This window comes from Carlito syrichta, unplaced genomic scaffold, assembly GCF_000164805.1.
Source record: "Carlito syrichta isolate Samal-C Ts95f unplaced genomic scaffold, Tarsius_syrichta-2.0.1 Scaffold115619, whole genome shotgun sequence".
Lineage (NCBI taxonomy): Eukaryota > Metazoa > Chordata > Mammalia > Primates > Tarsiidae > Carlito > Carlito syrichta.
In genome coordinates, this window is record NW_007059715.1 from 97186 (window position 1) to 110116 (window position 12931).

The window sequence follows — 12931 nt, forward strand, 5'->3', positions numbered from 1 at the left end:
TTTACAGTTAGAGTGGATAGGCACAAAAAATTCAACAAGTAAACTTTTCACTGAAATTAGCTGTCCAGGCGTGGTGGCTCAAGCCTGTAATACCAGCACTACGGGAGGGTAAGGTGAGAGGATTGCCTGAGCCCACAGGTTTGAGAACAGCCTGGGCAACCTGGCAAGACCTCATCTCTACAATAAATAAAAGAATTAGCTAGGCATGATAGTGTGCTCCTGTACTTCCAGCTACTTGGAAGGCTGAGGCAGAAGGATTGCCTGAGCCCAGCAGGTCAATGCTGGGATGACTGTGAGCGTGTTACTGCACTCCAGCCTAGAAGACATAGTGAGATTCCAACTCAAAAAAAAAAGAAATTAGTTAACATGTGCACTTACAGATTATGCATAAAATATAGGAAATATATTAATTTTCAGCCTTTCAGAACTTATTTATAAAATAATGATTTTAATAAACAAAGCACCCAATTTCTACTTATTTTCTTTCTTAGCGGAAAAAAAGGATATGATAAACTGCCATGCCTCATGTTGATTAATCTTACAAAAGACACTGGCAAAAACTTACAAACCTCGATTTTAGAGTGTTAGGAATGCTGCCACAAGGCATGTACAACTGCGTTAATAAAAAATAAATTCTGTCATTATAATTTGTTTCGCCCTTTGCCATGATCATTTCGGCTTTCATCACACTCTCCCATCCCACAAGTCTAGGGGCCTGACTCTGATCTCTTAGTGCTGTGGTGACACCCTATCTCTATGGTAATCCACTGAGGTGCACCTAAAAACACTAGTTACATCACTTTATGAGATTCCCCAGGGAGGGTCCCTGGCATGCAGTCTCAACTCCCACCAGGGAGAGGGGAGGCTGAAGGTTCCCCAGGCCTCTGTTCACTCCTTGACTTTTATACCCGCAAGGCCAGCTTTGCCTCAACAGATTCTGAGGAGAGCATGGGCTGGGCTAGGTAGGACTCTGCTCCTAGGCCAACTGGAGCCAGGACATCAGTCTGGGCACTTTCCTGCCCCCTGGTGGTGAACAGAACACAAGCAGTCCTCAGGAGTCTTGACCTCCACAGGGTGGGCTAGAGGTTCACAGCCCAGGTAAATCGAGGAGAGTTGGGGAAACTTACTCTGCACACTGAACAGACTGGGTGATCGGGGAGGCCTCTGATCTGTCAGCATTTTGAGGTCTAATGATCTTTGGGTAAAAGCTCTCATATCGGTAGAACAATGAGGAGCAATGATGAGGGTAGGGAACAGCATGCCCTACCACTGATGGTCTGGACCAGGTCACGTTAATTTTATTGGTAAAATAACATTAAAGAAAATGTTTACAATCACAGGACCTTTCTGCTTTAACGCGCGTGTTTTCACTATCTTTGCCTTCTTGACTTGAAACTTACAACTTGTGTCTGCTCTTTTTAATATTTGCCCGATGTCAACATTTGATTGTGCCTAGGAGGGAGGTAGAGGGATGCGAAGTGCAGCAGCATGTGTGCAGGGCCCTTGCCTAGGTCCACCCACAGGCTTCTTGGTCATGGAGAGAAGGGGGCTCCTGTGGGGGTGCCTCAGCTCTGGCATCTCCTGGCCAGAGCCCTGGGCAGGGCTGTACTATGTGAAAATCTCAAGAGGATTCTGCTGACAGATGCCTGTCCTGTCCCTACAGAAACAGCACAAGAAGGCAGGGCTGGTCCACCTTCAACTGGGCCCCCAAAGGAACATGATCCAGGGACTGAAGGGTGGTGTTTAAGAGCTGAGTTTTACTAGGGTCCCTCTCAGCCCTGCCTTGCCCAGGTTTCTGTGTCCACACCAGAAGCTTCTGAAAGAAATGTCTGGGCCCTCATCATTGTCCTCCAAGCCCAAGAACAGGCAAAAGAACTTAGCAGAATGGCTATGGTCCACTACTGCCCCAGCCTCTGAGCTCATATCACTTCTGCCCAAGAAACCACCAGGGATAGTCTGGGTCCACCAAGAGACATTTCCTCTTAGAGAAAAATCAGTCACAAGATCCTCTTCCAGAGTCCCATGCCCACCTCCTGGCCCCACAGGGGTATGTCCCAGCTGTGCCATCCATTCCCTGAGAAGCAGCTTTGGGCTGAAAAAGGGTTGTGGGGGTGGGGGTGGAAGCTGCCTGATCATTCTGGAATTGACTAGGGCCTGAGTTCTTTAAATCTGACACTTTACCACAGTGCTTAGACTACAGTGCATGTTCAATAATATTTAAGTAACATACGAAACTGAAATGCATTGACTGTATGAAACCAAAGCAGCATGAAACCCAAAGAACAGCAGCTCTGGGGAAAGAGGTGTGTGGCCCTGCACAGGGGAGGGGTTGTTCTGTGCCCAGGTGGGTCTGGAGCCCTCACCGCTGTCCAGAGTCCCTCCAGGCCTCTACAGTGTCACTGTCTTCCAGATACAGATGTCTTGGAGGCGTGACATGGAAGAGCAGTGACCAAGCTGAAGGTGGGGCAGGTTTGTGGTGAGGAACATGCTTGGGGGTGGGAGTGGAGTGACAGAACTCACAGGGTCAGCAGAGAAGCACAAAGGCCACAGGTATCATTCCCTACTCTCAACTGATAAGACTCCTCCAGGACAGGTACTGAGCCATGGGCTCTATCCCTCTCAAGAACAGAATGCCAGTACCGGCTGCCCCCTTATCCTAGGGACAGTCACATTTTTTTCTTACACAGGCGATCCAAGTTCATGACAGAAAAATACCACATCGCTCTTTATTGGACGCCAGTGCCAGCACCAGCCCCCTTTTCTCCAAGCACAGGGCCATGTGGGCAAGGGGCTCCGTCCACCGGCCGGGATGCAGTGAAGCCTGGCCCCACTATCACTCTCCTAGGGCCAGCACCCTCTTTGGTGCCTGGGGCTGCGCTGACTCAGGTCTCTTCAAACTCCTGCTCACAGTAGCCTACATTGAGGGGCTGGGCCTGGACACCTCGCCTGCAAGAGGACAGGAAGAAATGGCAAGATGAGCCCCTCAGAAGGTGTCACTCTTAGGCCCCAGCTACAGTCTGTGCCTCAACCACAGTCAACAGTCTCCCCTTTCCCATCTCAGTGACTTCCAAACTGTCATTGTAACCAAAAGTACTAGGGGAGCTCAAGTCCAGAGAATCTCGCCTGAGGTGAGGCAGTACTGGGGATCTGCAAGCTGAACAAGTGCTCAGGGTGATTTTGATACAGTGAGACCCAGGAGCTTTGCGGAGCCCCTCTCTCTTTCTATCCTGCCTGATCCTGTACCCCAGCCTCAAATAACTCAGTCCCTTTAGAAAAGAGGTAGAGGCCTAAGAGGTAGCCTCTTGTCCTACTCAGACCCCACAGTTGCCAGCTCTGAAACACTGTCAATATGGTGGCAGAAGAGACTGAGGCACTGTCCAGTCCATGCACCTGGGCATGAACTCTCATCCTTAGGCCTCAGACTCACAAGTTCCAAGACCTGGTCAATCTCCTTAGCCCTCCAGGCATGCTTCCCTTATTATCCAAATAAAGAACATGCTTGGAGAACCAGCTCAAAGTCACCCAGTGAATTACTGTCAAGGCTTAGACCCCATGATGCTTGACTCTTGGCCCAGGACAGTGCTCTACATGGAGCCATATCCCCCAAGTTCTCAAGACCTGGGCAGTGAAGAAATCAGGGAAATGACACAGGCACAGCCTCAACAGAATCGGAGGTGTCATAAGAGCCCATGAAAGTTGGCTTGGTTCAAATCCTGATTCTTAGTGATTCTGGGCAAGGTACTTGGCATCTCTGTGTTTTAGCCATCTCTCTCTAAACAAAGATAAAAAGATACTTACTTTATGGGATTGTGGTGAAGAGTCAAGACAACGCCCATAAAGGGCTTAGCACAGTGTTTGCCACACAGTACAGTCGTCAGTCAGTATCTGTGAGGGACTTGTTTCAGGACCCCAGTGGATACCCAAACCCAAGGCTGCTCAAGTCCTTGGTGTAAAATGGTGCAGTACTTGCATAAAACCCAAGGACAACCTTCCACGTACATTAAGTCATCTCTAGATCACTTATAAATACCTAATATAATATAAATGCTACATAGATGGTTGTTATATTTTTATTTGTATTAATTCTTATTGTATCACCGTTCTTTTATTTACTTGTTTCTGAATATATTCGCTCACAGTTGGTTGAAGGGCCGGCTGTAAACCTCTCTAAGTGTTAGCTGTTTTCACCATTCTTTTCCTCTCAGCAAGGGGTCCCAAGCCCTGATCTGCCCTACTCACCTTAAAAGGCCACATAGCCCGCTTACCTCAGCAACTCGCAGCGGAAGTACGACAAACGCAGATAGGCAAATTGCAGGTCAACACTCAACTGGCTGCTCCACAGCCTCTCAGCAACAGCCCCTGCTCTGGGCCTGGAGGAGAGAGGCATGTTCCAAGTTGGGTCCTGTGTTCTCTGCAAAGGCGCTGGACATCCATAGGTTGCTGCCACTTGTCTAGACCTGGACTAGCTCAGAGCCGGGGGAGTGACCAAAATCTGTTCAGAGCCACAGCCAGACAGAACAGGTCCCAGAGAGTTTCAGGGACCAGCTCCATCTTCATTAATGTGTGGCTAGTAATCCCATACTCTTCCTCTCCCAAAGCCTTAAAGGTGTCATTAACTGGTAATGACAACAGACGTCCTTAAAATGTAACCTTTGCACACCCAGCCATGCCTCGTAAGGCTGCTGAGGAAACAGCAGAGGGAAATATTATCACGGGAATCAGGGCCTCCCAGTGTTAGATTCAGAATAAGTCACCTGTGTTCTCCAGGCCTCATTATCTCTGTCTGTGAAGTGGGGCTAACAGTACCCTGCACACCTACTGGGTGGATGGAGGCACATACATGGAAGTCACGTGTGAAGTATTACACACAAATCTGCAGAAGGCCTGTGCATAGCCTCTTTTTTCAGGCCTGAGGGGAGGGTACTAGTCTGGAGGGTGCTATGTGGGGTTCAGTCTGTAAGAGAGAACCCCTGCCTGCAGGCCCAATCCTCTATGTCCCCCAGAAAAGCCTTACCAGAGCCTGGGGACCAGGTTTGTATTGTCCACATACTCTCCCCACATACAGGCCTCTCCACCAATCACCAGAGCCTTCTGCTCAGGGGTACCTGGGAGAAAATGAGGAGTGGCAGGCCAGGGGGGGGGGGGGGGGGGGCGGGGTTGATGACTCTAGGGCTCCCCTTCAACCACCTTCCCAAGACGACCCTCTCCTCAGGGGGGTCGCTGCATTTCCTGACCTGCAACATCTGGCCCAGAGGCTTTATCCCCAAGCCCTAGCCTAGCCTCCTCTGGTCAGCAAGTGGAGCTCCCTGCTTTCACCTTCAAATGCCAGGGGCTCCACTAGGTAGAAATCCTTCCAGTCAGGGCCATAAGATATACGGTTCAGATACCAGGGGGCAGAGAGTAGGGCCCGGAAGCCAGCCTTGGTGATCAGCTCCAGCTCCTTCATGTAGCTTACTGGAGTCTCTTCTCGCCACACCTGAATGACTGTGTCTGGCCGAACCTATCACAAAAGGTTAAATGGCAGCAATAGCAAAGAGCTCAAGAGATTCATATGCAGGCAGCCTAGGTCCAGGGGTATATGTTCTCTCTTTCCCAGCAGCCAGTCAACTGTGTCTCTATGACTCCTAACCATTGAGCTCACACCTCAGCACAGAGGCCGAGGAGCCCACAGGCCCTGAGAGACACCTGTCCCTCTCCAAGTCCCCATCACTCTGCAGCCCCCCTGTACACACAGCTACTAATATGGTTGTAAGTTAAGAGACGCAAATCGTAGGGCCCAGGAGCTACTATGTCCAAGAGTTTCCAAATGTTTCTGGGATGATACAAGGTTCCTGCAGATCCCCTACATGTGACAGGAAGCTGGGATCTTACTGTTCAACAATGAAGAAAAAAAATGAAGAAGGTAGCCCTGCTCCCAGAGACCCAGAAGACCCTGGTATGTGACTCAGGAAGGAAAATCCAGCCTATCATGTCAGTTTCAGGAATCCCAAGTAACCCAAGAGTAGAAATAGTTGTTTTTGTTTTGTTTTCTTTGAAGACAGGGTCTTACTCTGTTGCCTAGGGTGAAGTGCAATGGCACAATTCAGGATCACTATAGCCTTGACATCCTGAGATCATGTAATCCACCCACCTCAGCCTCCCTGGTAGCTGGGACTACAGGCACATACCACCATACCTTGCTAATTTTTGTATTTTAAATTTTTTGTAGAATTGAGGTCTGTGTTGCCGAGGCTGCTCTAGAACTCCTGAACTCAAGCAATTCTCCCACCCTGGTCTCCCAAAGTGCTGGGATTACAGGCATGAGTCACCACACCTGGCCAGATGTACCTCTTGATCAGTTTGTAGTGAGGGAAGACAGAGGCTCTGACATGTAAATCCAGGGCTTACAACTCTGCAGCTTGTATACAGGGAAAAGAGTGCTCTAAACATTTGTAAGGCCTGTCAAAGCAGGAGGATCAGTCTTTGCAGAGACAAGGAGGGCTGGGAAACCAGGGGGAGGTACTGCCAGGGGCTCCTCTTCTCTGCCCCAGCTCACCTTGACTTTATTGTCAAACACCTCCTGCCACACCACATAGCCCTTGCCGTAAGAAGAGACGATATCCAGCAGCCTGGAGAGGAGAGGAGTGTCAAGAAAGTGTCTGTTCAGTTCAGATGGGCTCTAGGCTCTAGGGCTTGAGCCTGGCCGGGGGCCAGTTCCTGACTGAGCAGTCAGTATCTTCCCTGGGCAAGGGAACTAACCACTCCAAACCTGAAAGGACAGGACAGAAGAACCCTTCAGGGGCCTAGAGAGTGGAAATGCAGGGCCAGACCCTGGTATGGAAAGTGAGGACCCCACCGGAGTGAGGGACAGCCCCCTTCCTTCCTCACGTCTGAATATAGAAGGACTCCAGCTGCTTGAAGTCATCACCAAAGCCTTTCTTCTTCATGAAGTCCTGGATATCTGGGTTGGACTTCCTGAATCCCAGGAGAAAACGAAGATTAAGTTTTCAACATCCTAGAAACCTAAACCCGGGTATCAGTCACCCTACCTCCCACATCTTCCTTTTCTCACCTGAAAAGCTAAATAACCAACAATCTCAGAAGCCCTAAACGTGGAATGTGTGGCCAAGTGAGCCGTGTGAATGGGGCTGTGGACAGAGCCGTGAATCCCCCTGGGGACTGCAACCGGGAATCCTCAGCCCGACTCCAGCACTCTGGGTTCTGGCTTCCCTCTCTGCTCTTCCAGGTAGAGGACAAGCCTGCTGCCCTTGCCTTTCCACGTCTATATCTGCTCCCACTGTCTTCCTTCTGGAATGCTCTCCACAGAACCATCCCCAGTGCCTTCTTCTCAAAGGCCTTTACCCTCTAGATCTGATGGCATGGACTTTACAATTTAATACTAATTAGATGCTGTACTATATTAATCTTCAATGTTGCATCTTGACTCTTCAACCAGACTATTGTAATTCAGTCTTATAAAGAGGGATTATTTTTCCCTATCCTGAATTTTTCCAGGACAATTCTGTGCTCAGAACTGGTTTTTCTGTAAATGCCTCAAGGACATGAGAGGGTAGAGGAGATGGTCACATCAACAGCCTCTCCAAAATCGGGCAGGGCCCCTGTGCAGGAGGCCTAAGCCCTGAGCAGGAGGCCTAAGCCCTGAGCAGGAGGCCTAAGCCCTGAGCAAGGGAAGCTAAGGTAGACTGCAGTCTCAAGGTTACCCCAGGCAGCAGCTGAGACAGGCAGCCCCTCAGGTGCTGACCTCTACTCTGAGTAAGCAGTTCAGCAGGCCAGGATGGGAAGATCAAAGAGTTCATACCAGCAGGTGAAATCAACCTCATCTCCTCCAAGGTGAAGATAAAAATCCGGGAAGACGGAGCTGACCTCCAAGAAGAAAGTGCTCATGAACTCATAGGTGTTGTTGAGGCTGGGATTCACTGGCCCGAAGGTGCCAGAGGGCTGAGACCCAGAATAGCAGGGAGTCAACAGTCCAGGGATACCTAAGCCACAGAGAACCACAGGCAAGTGTCACAAGTACACAGACCACTTTGCATAGTCCTACACATAAGGACATAAGTCATACAAAGTAAGACAGTTGGTTCATAACATCACACACGTCACACTTAGGCACTCATAGACACTGGCAGTCACCACTGTTTAGTCACTATCAAAAGATGTACAAATATATCCACAGTCACAGGCAGAGTCTGGGTTCCAGCCAGAAAGCTGTCAGCATCCACGTACTTCCTGCTCTGATACGATACTTCCAGCAGGTGCCACCCCTGCTCCCACAAGCTGCTCTCCTCATGCTGCCTTCAAGCAGGAAAGCAGAGGGACAGCCTGGTCCAGTCAAACAGGCAAAATCTTTCTTCTGTCTGCTCCTGTGGTAAGGTCAGCTATCACCCAGAATATTTCTATGTTTCCTAAGAGTCCTCCCCTCCTGAGGCTGAAGCCACACATATCTTCAACTTCCTACAAGGCAGATGGCCTCTTTCAACCTTCCTTTTGCCAGCTGTGGGGCACAGTCCGGGGGACTCACTGAGGGGTGAGAGTGTACAGAAGACAATGAGTGGGCAGACTGACTGACTCTAACCTCTGAAGGCCACCCTTGGGCTTCTTTCCTTCAGATTCTACCCTGGGGGTCTGATCCTCAGCCTCTACTCTAGGGCACAACCACAAGCAAGAGCATATGGGAAGAATCTGCCCTTACATATTTTAACAGGAAGTGGCCTCCTCTGCCTAAAGTAGGTTCTTCCTGTCTAAATTTCCTGGTGGAGGTTGATGGAAAACATTCTTCCAAGGACCAAGGCTGGGACATCAGATGCCACATCCAACAGTCAGTAGACTAAAGCCCCTCTCTGAGGATCATCAGCAGACTCCCTCCAATCCCAGACATTATTCTTACCTGGTCCCCAGGACAAAGTGTGGCCAGGAGTGTCAAACTCCGCGAGCACACGGATACCCCGAAGACGTGCATATTCAATGACTTCCTTCACATCCTGTGCTGTGTAGATGTGGGTGACAGGGTTGTAGGAACCCTGAAAGACACAAGATACCCCTCAAGTCCTCATTTCCTAGCAGAGTAGGTGATACTCAAAATGGCCCCAGGACTCCCCAGACAGCAGAAGTCCTGCCCATAGCCCTTTGGTATCAGAGTCCATGTTCAGGTTACTTTACCAAAACTTCCCACAAGTTATCACATCTACTCTTTTATCTGAGTATAATAACGTCAGTGAGATAAACAAGGCAGGTTTTATGCCCATTTAACAGAATGTAAATAAAAAGAAAAGGAGACCAGGAGTTTATCTTCCAAAGGCCACAAAGGAAATTAACAGCAAAGTCTGGACTTGAACTCAAGTCTCCTCACTCCAAATCCAGTGTCCTTCCCCTAAGTCACTACATTTGCCTAAAACTGGCTACTTAGGATAAGAGCCATTGTTTTCGTCAGCCGAGCCACTGCCAGGCTCAGACATGAACCCATAAACTCAGTCTGGGTGAAATCAGGACATACCTTTCTAGTGAGCTCTGGAAAAGTGAAGCTCTCATATGGGAAGGAAGGGTCATCTACCAGATGCCAGTGGAACACATTCAATTTATTATACGCCATGACGTCCTGTAGGGCAAAGCACACCATAAATCCATCACAGCTTCTCCAACTTCAACCTCAAACTTGGGAAGCTGGGCAGGCTGGCAGGCCCAGGGGCATCCCCACAGCTTCCAGTGAAATGTTTTAGGGTTAATACAACCTTCCCATCAGGGGTTGCTTCACATGGAGGGAAGTGTGTTGGGATACACTTCTTTTCCCAGGACACATCTCAAGGTGGCTGGCACAAGGGGTCTCTCTTCTGAAGATGAATTTCTGGTCACATTGAGAGGTGGGCTGCAACTACTGTGGTGCTCTGGAGTCTCCCAAAAGCCCCCCAAAGCCTGAAGATTTACTTCCTCCTTCCATTTGTGCCCCAGATGTGTCCTGCTGGGAACTTAGTACCCCTTTAACTCATAGATCTCAGAAGCTAAGGCCACAAGATGTGCTGACTCCTTTGATTTCACCATAGGAGCCAGAGAAAAGGCAGACACAGGAGCTGAACTGGCATTGTCAGGCAAGACTGCACATCAACTGGAGAAAGTAAGGGGTTTCCCAGCTAAGGCTCTGAATATCTCTTTCCCATGACCTTGAGCTAAGTAAAGTCAGCTCTGTCAAAGATGCCTAGTCCCCAAAACACCTTCTGTATCGCTGGAAACAGCCTGAACATTGACCACAGAAGCCAGAAGGGTAGGTCTAAGTTACGCTTGATTTTTTTGAGTCTTGGAGCAGGTCATCTTCTACATTTTTCCCAGGAGCTCACAGTTTCATACATTTCCTCTCTAACTCTTTAAGAATATGGAACTTGATCTATCCCTTGTCCCATCACCCCAGAACCCTAAAAGTGAAGAAGGCCCTAAGGCCTGGGTACCAGAGTGTCCAGGATGCTAGACAGCGGCAGGTAATGGCGAGATGTATCCAACAGCAAGCCCCGGTGAGGGAAGCGGGGGAAGTCCTCAATCTCAGTCTTGTTGATAAAGAACTGTGTGGACCAAGCATTGAATGTGTCAGGATTCAAACGGAGCTTACTATGCGGGTTCAGGGAGAAGAGGAAAACTCTCCTGAGATCCCTGAAAAGTCATTCTGTGACTGTTCTCAGGGTAGCCATCTCCCCAAATGCCTCCCACCTCTACATCAACAGCCACAAGCAGCCACCTTCTCAGAGGGCAACTGTCTCATGCCAGCCAAATACAAATGTCCCATACACCACTCAGCCTATGTGTTCTGGATGTTCCTGCTAACATGCTTGTTTTCTTCAAAGAAGTGTGGCCTCCAGGTCACTCCAAAATATTGACTCAGGGAACCAAATTAAAATGACTCCAAACAAATCAAATCTACCAAACCAGTTTTCCATCCATATCTCTACTCCTACAACCCTGCCGGGGTTATCTCAAGACAACAGGATCCTGTCTAAGACAACAGAGACTCTTCCAGGAATCTCGACGTTGGGAGAAAACCCCACAGATTAAAAAGGAGCCCTTTTTAAACCAGGCATGGTGGCTCATGCTTGTAATCCCAGCACTTTGGGAGGCCGAGGTGAGAGGAATGCCTGGGCAACTTAGTGAGACCTCACCTCTACGATAAATCAAAAAATTAGCTGGGCGTGGTGGTGCACACCTGTAGTTCTAGCTACTTGGAAGGCTGAGATGGAAGGATTGCCTAAGTTAAGCAGGTCGAGGCTGCGGTGGCCGTGAGCAACAGGTGAGACTCCAACTCGAAAAAAAAAAAAAAAGGAACCCTTTTTGAGAGACCCAACTCAAAAAAAAAAAAGGAGCCCTTTTTGAGAGACCAAACTTACCGTGCCTTCAGCAGATTTCCAAACAAGCTGGCTAAAAGTCTCCAGGCCTGTGAGAAGTAGAGACTGACTCAGGGAGTGGAAAAAGAGATGCATCCATCTGGAAGGATGCATCCATCTGGAAGGTTCTCAGCACATTGTTTGGTATACAACTAAAATGGATATAGTATAGGCTTGATGGTTCTAATACTATGAAAAGTGAATACTAGGAAGCCAATAGCCATTTTTACTCTGTAATTTGGTGAGGTGGCAGAATAAGAGGTCTGAGTGCCCCTCCAAGCAATATTACTAACTTTCAAACCCCACCTATCTCTTATCCATATCTCCTTAGCCTTGAATTAACAAGAATCTTAAGAGAGCCCTGGCCAGGCACAGTGGCTCATGCCTGTATTCCCAGTACTTTGGGAGGTAAAGGCAAGAGGAGTGCCTGAGCCCAGGAGTTTGAGACCAGCCTGGGCAACTTGGCAAGACCTCGTTTCTACAATAAATCCAAAATTAGCCCGGTGTGGTGGCTTGCACCTCTAGTTCCAGTCACTTGGAAGGCTGAGGTGAAAGGATCGCATGAGCCCAGCAGATCAGAGCTACAGTGGCCATGAGCATGCCACTGCACTCCAGCCTGGGCAACAGAGTGAGACTTCAACTCAAAAAAATAAATCTTCCTCAAGTGGGGCTATTTGCTAGGTCCCCAGGTCTGTCCCTCACTCCACCAAAGTCAGTCTTCCAAAGCCAACCTTCCCTCATCAGCCTTCTCTCTCTTTCTTTCTCTACATCAGCCCCACCTTGTTACCTCGGAGAGCTCCCCAAACAGTGTCAGACAGGAGTAAACACTGGTCATCATTTATGGTCAGGGTATCTGAAATGACAGAAATGATCCCATTTGGTTAAGGTTTTCTACTCTCACATTATAGACCAGATAGTCTATATAAATCCTTAGATTAAAAAAACTTGCTGAGTACAGTGACTCTCACCTGAAATCCCAGCAATTTTGAAGGCTGAGGTGATAAGATTGTCTGAGCCCTGGCATTTGAGATCAGCCCGGGCAACTTCAAAGGTCTCTTCTCTACAATAAATTCAAAACTTATGGCCGGTTGTGGTGGCTCACGGCTGTAATACCAATACTTTGGGAGGCAGAGGCAAGAGGACTGTCTGAGTCCAGGGGTTTGAGACCAGCCTGGACAATGGTAAAACCTCATCTCTACAATAAATCAAAAAATTAGCTGGACGTGGTGGTGTACGTCTGTGGTTCCAGCTACTTGAAAGGCTGAGGTGGAAGGATCGTCTGAGCCCAGTAGGTTGAGGCTGCAGCGGCTGTGAGTGTTCCACTGCACTCCAGCCTGGGTGACAGAGTAAGACTTGATTCAAGTCGGGCTCGGTGGCTCAGCGGCTCAGCCTGTAATCCCACGCCTTGGGAAGCTGAGGTGAGTTTGAGACCTGCCCGGGCAACTTGGAGAGACCTCATCTCTACAATAAATCAAAAATCAGCCGGGCATGGTAGTGCATGCCTGTAGTTCCATCTACTTGGAAGGCTGAGGCAGAAGGATCGCCGGAGCCCAGCAGGTCAAGGCTGCAGTGAA

General features: G+C 49.0%; 1 protein-coding gene across 4 annotated transcripts in view; it reads right to left on the bottom strand.

Moving 5' to 3' along the window:
* Positions 1-2681: 2681 nt before the first annotated feature.
* HEXA (hexosaminidase subunit alpha) overlaps positions 2682-12931 on the bottom strand; it is a 29317-nt gene continuing 19067 nt past the window's right edge. For 3 of the 4 annotated variants that reach the window (XM_008072860.1, XM_021706124.1, XM_008072870.1), the window contains exons 3-14: positions 12145-12210; positions 11361-11407; positions 10434-10544; positions 9491-9592; positions 8885-9017; positions 7799-7979; positions 6868-6954; positions 6536-6608; positions 5317-5500; positions 5015-5105; positions 4266-4370; positions 2682-2946 (exon numbers count right to left, since the gene is read on the bottom strand). In XM_008072860.1, the coding sequence (XP_008071051.1) occupies positions 2883-2946; positions 4266-4370; positions 5015-5105; positions 5317-5500; positions 6536-6608; positions 6868-6954; positions 7799-7979; positions 8885-9017; positions 9491-9592; positions 10434-10544; positions 11361-11407; positions 12145-12210 (1244 nt within the window). In that variant the 3' untranslated portion in view covers positions 2682-2882. The remainder of the gene's footprint in view (positions 2947-4265; positions 4371-5014; positions 5106-5316; positions 5501-6535; positions 6609-6867; positions 6955-7798; positions 7980-8884; positions 9018-9490; positions 9593-10433; positions 10545-11360; positions 11408-12144; positions 12211-12931) is intronic. The other variant, XR_505314.1, reaches the window with a different exon arrangement.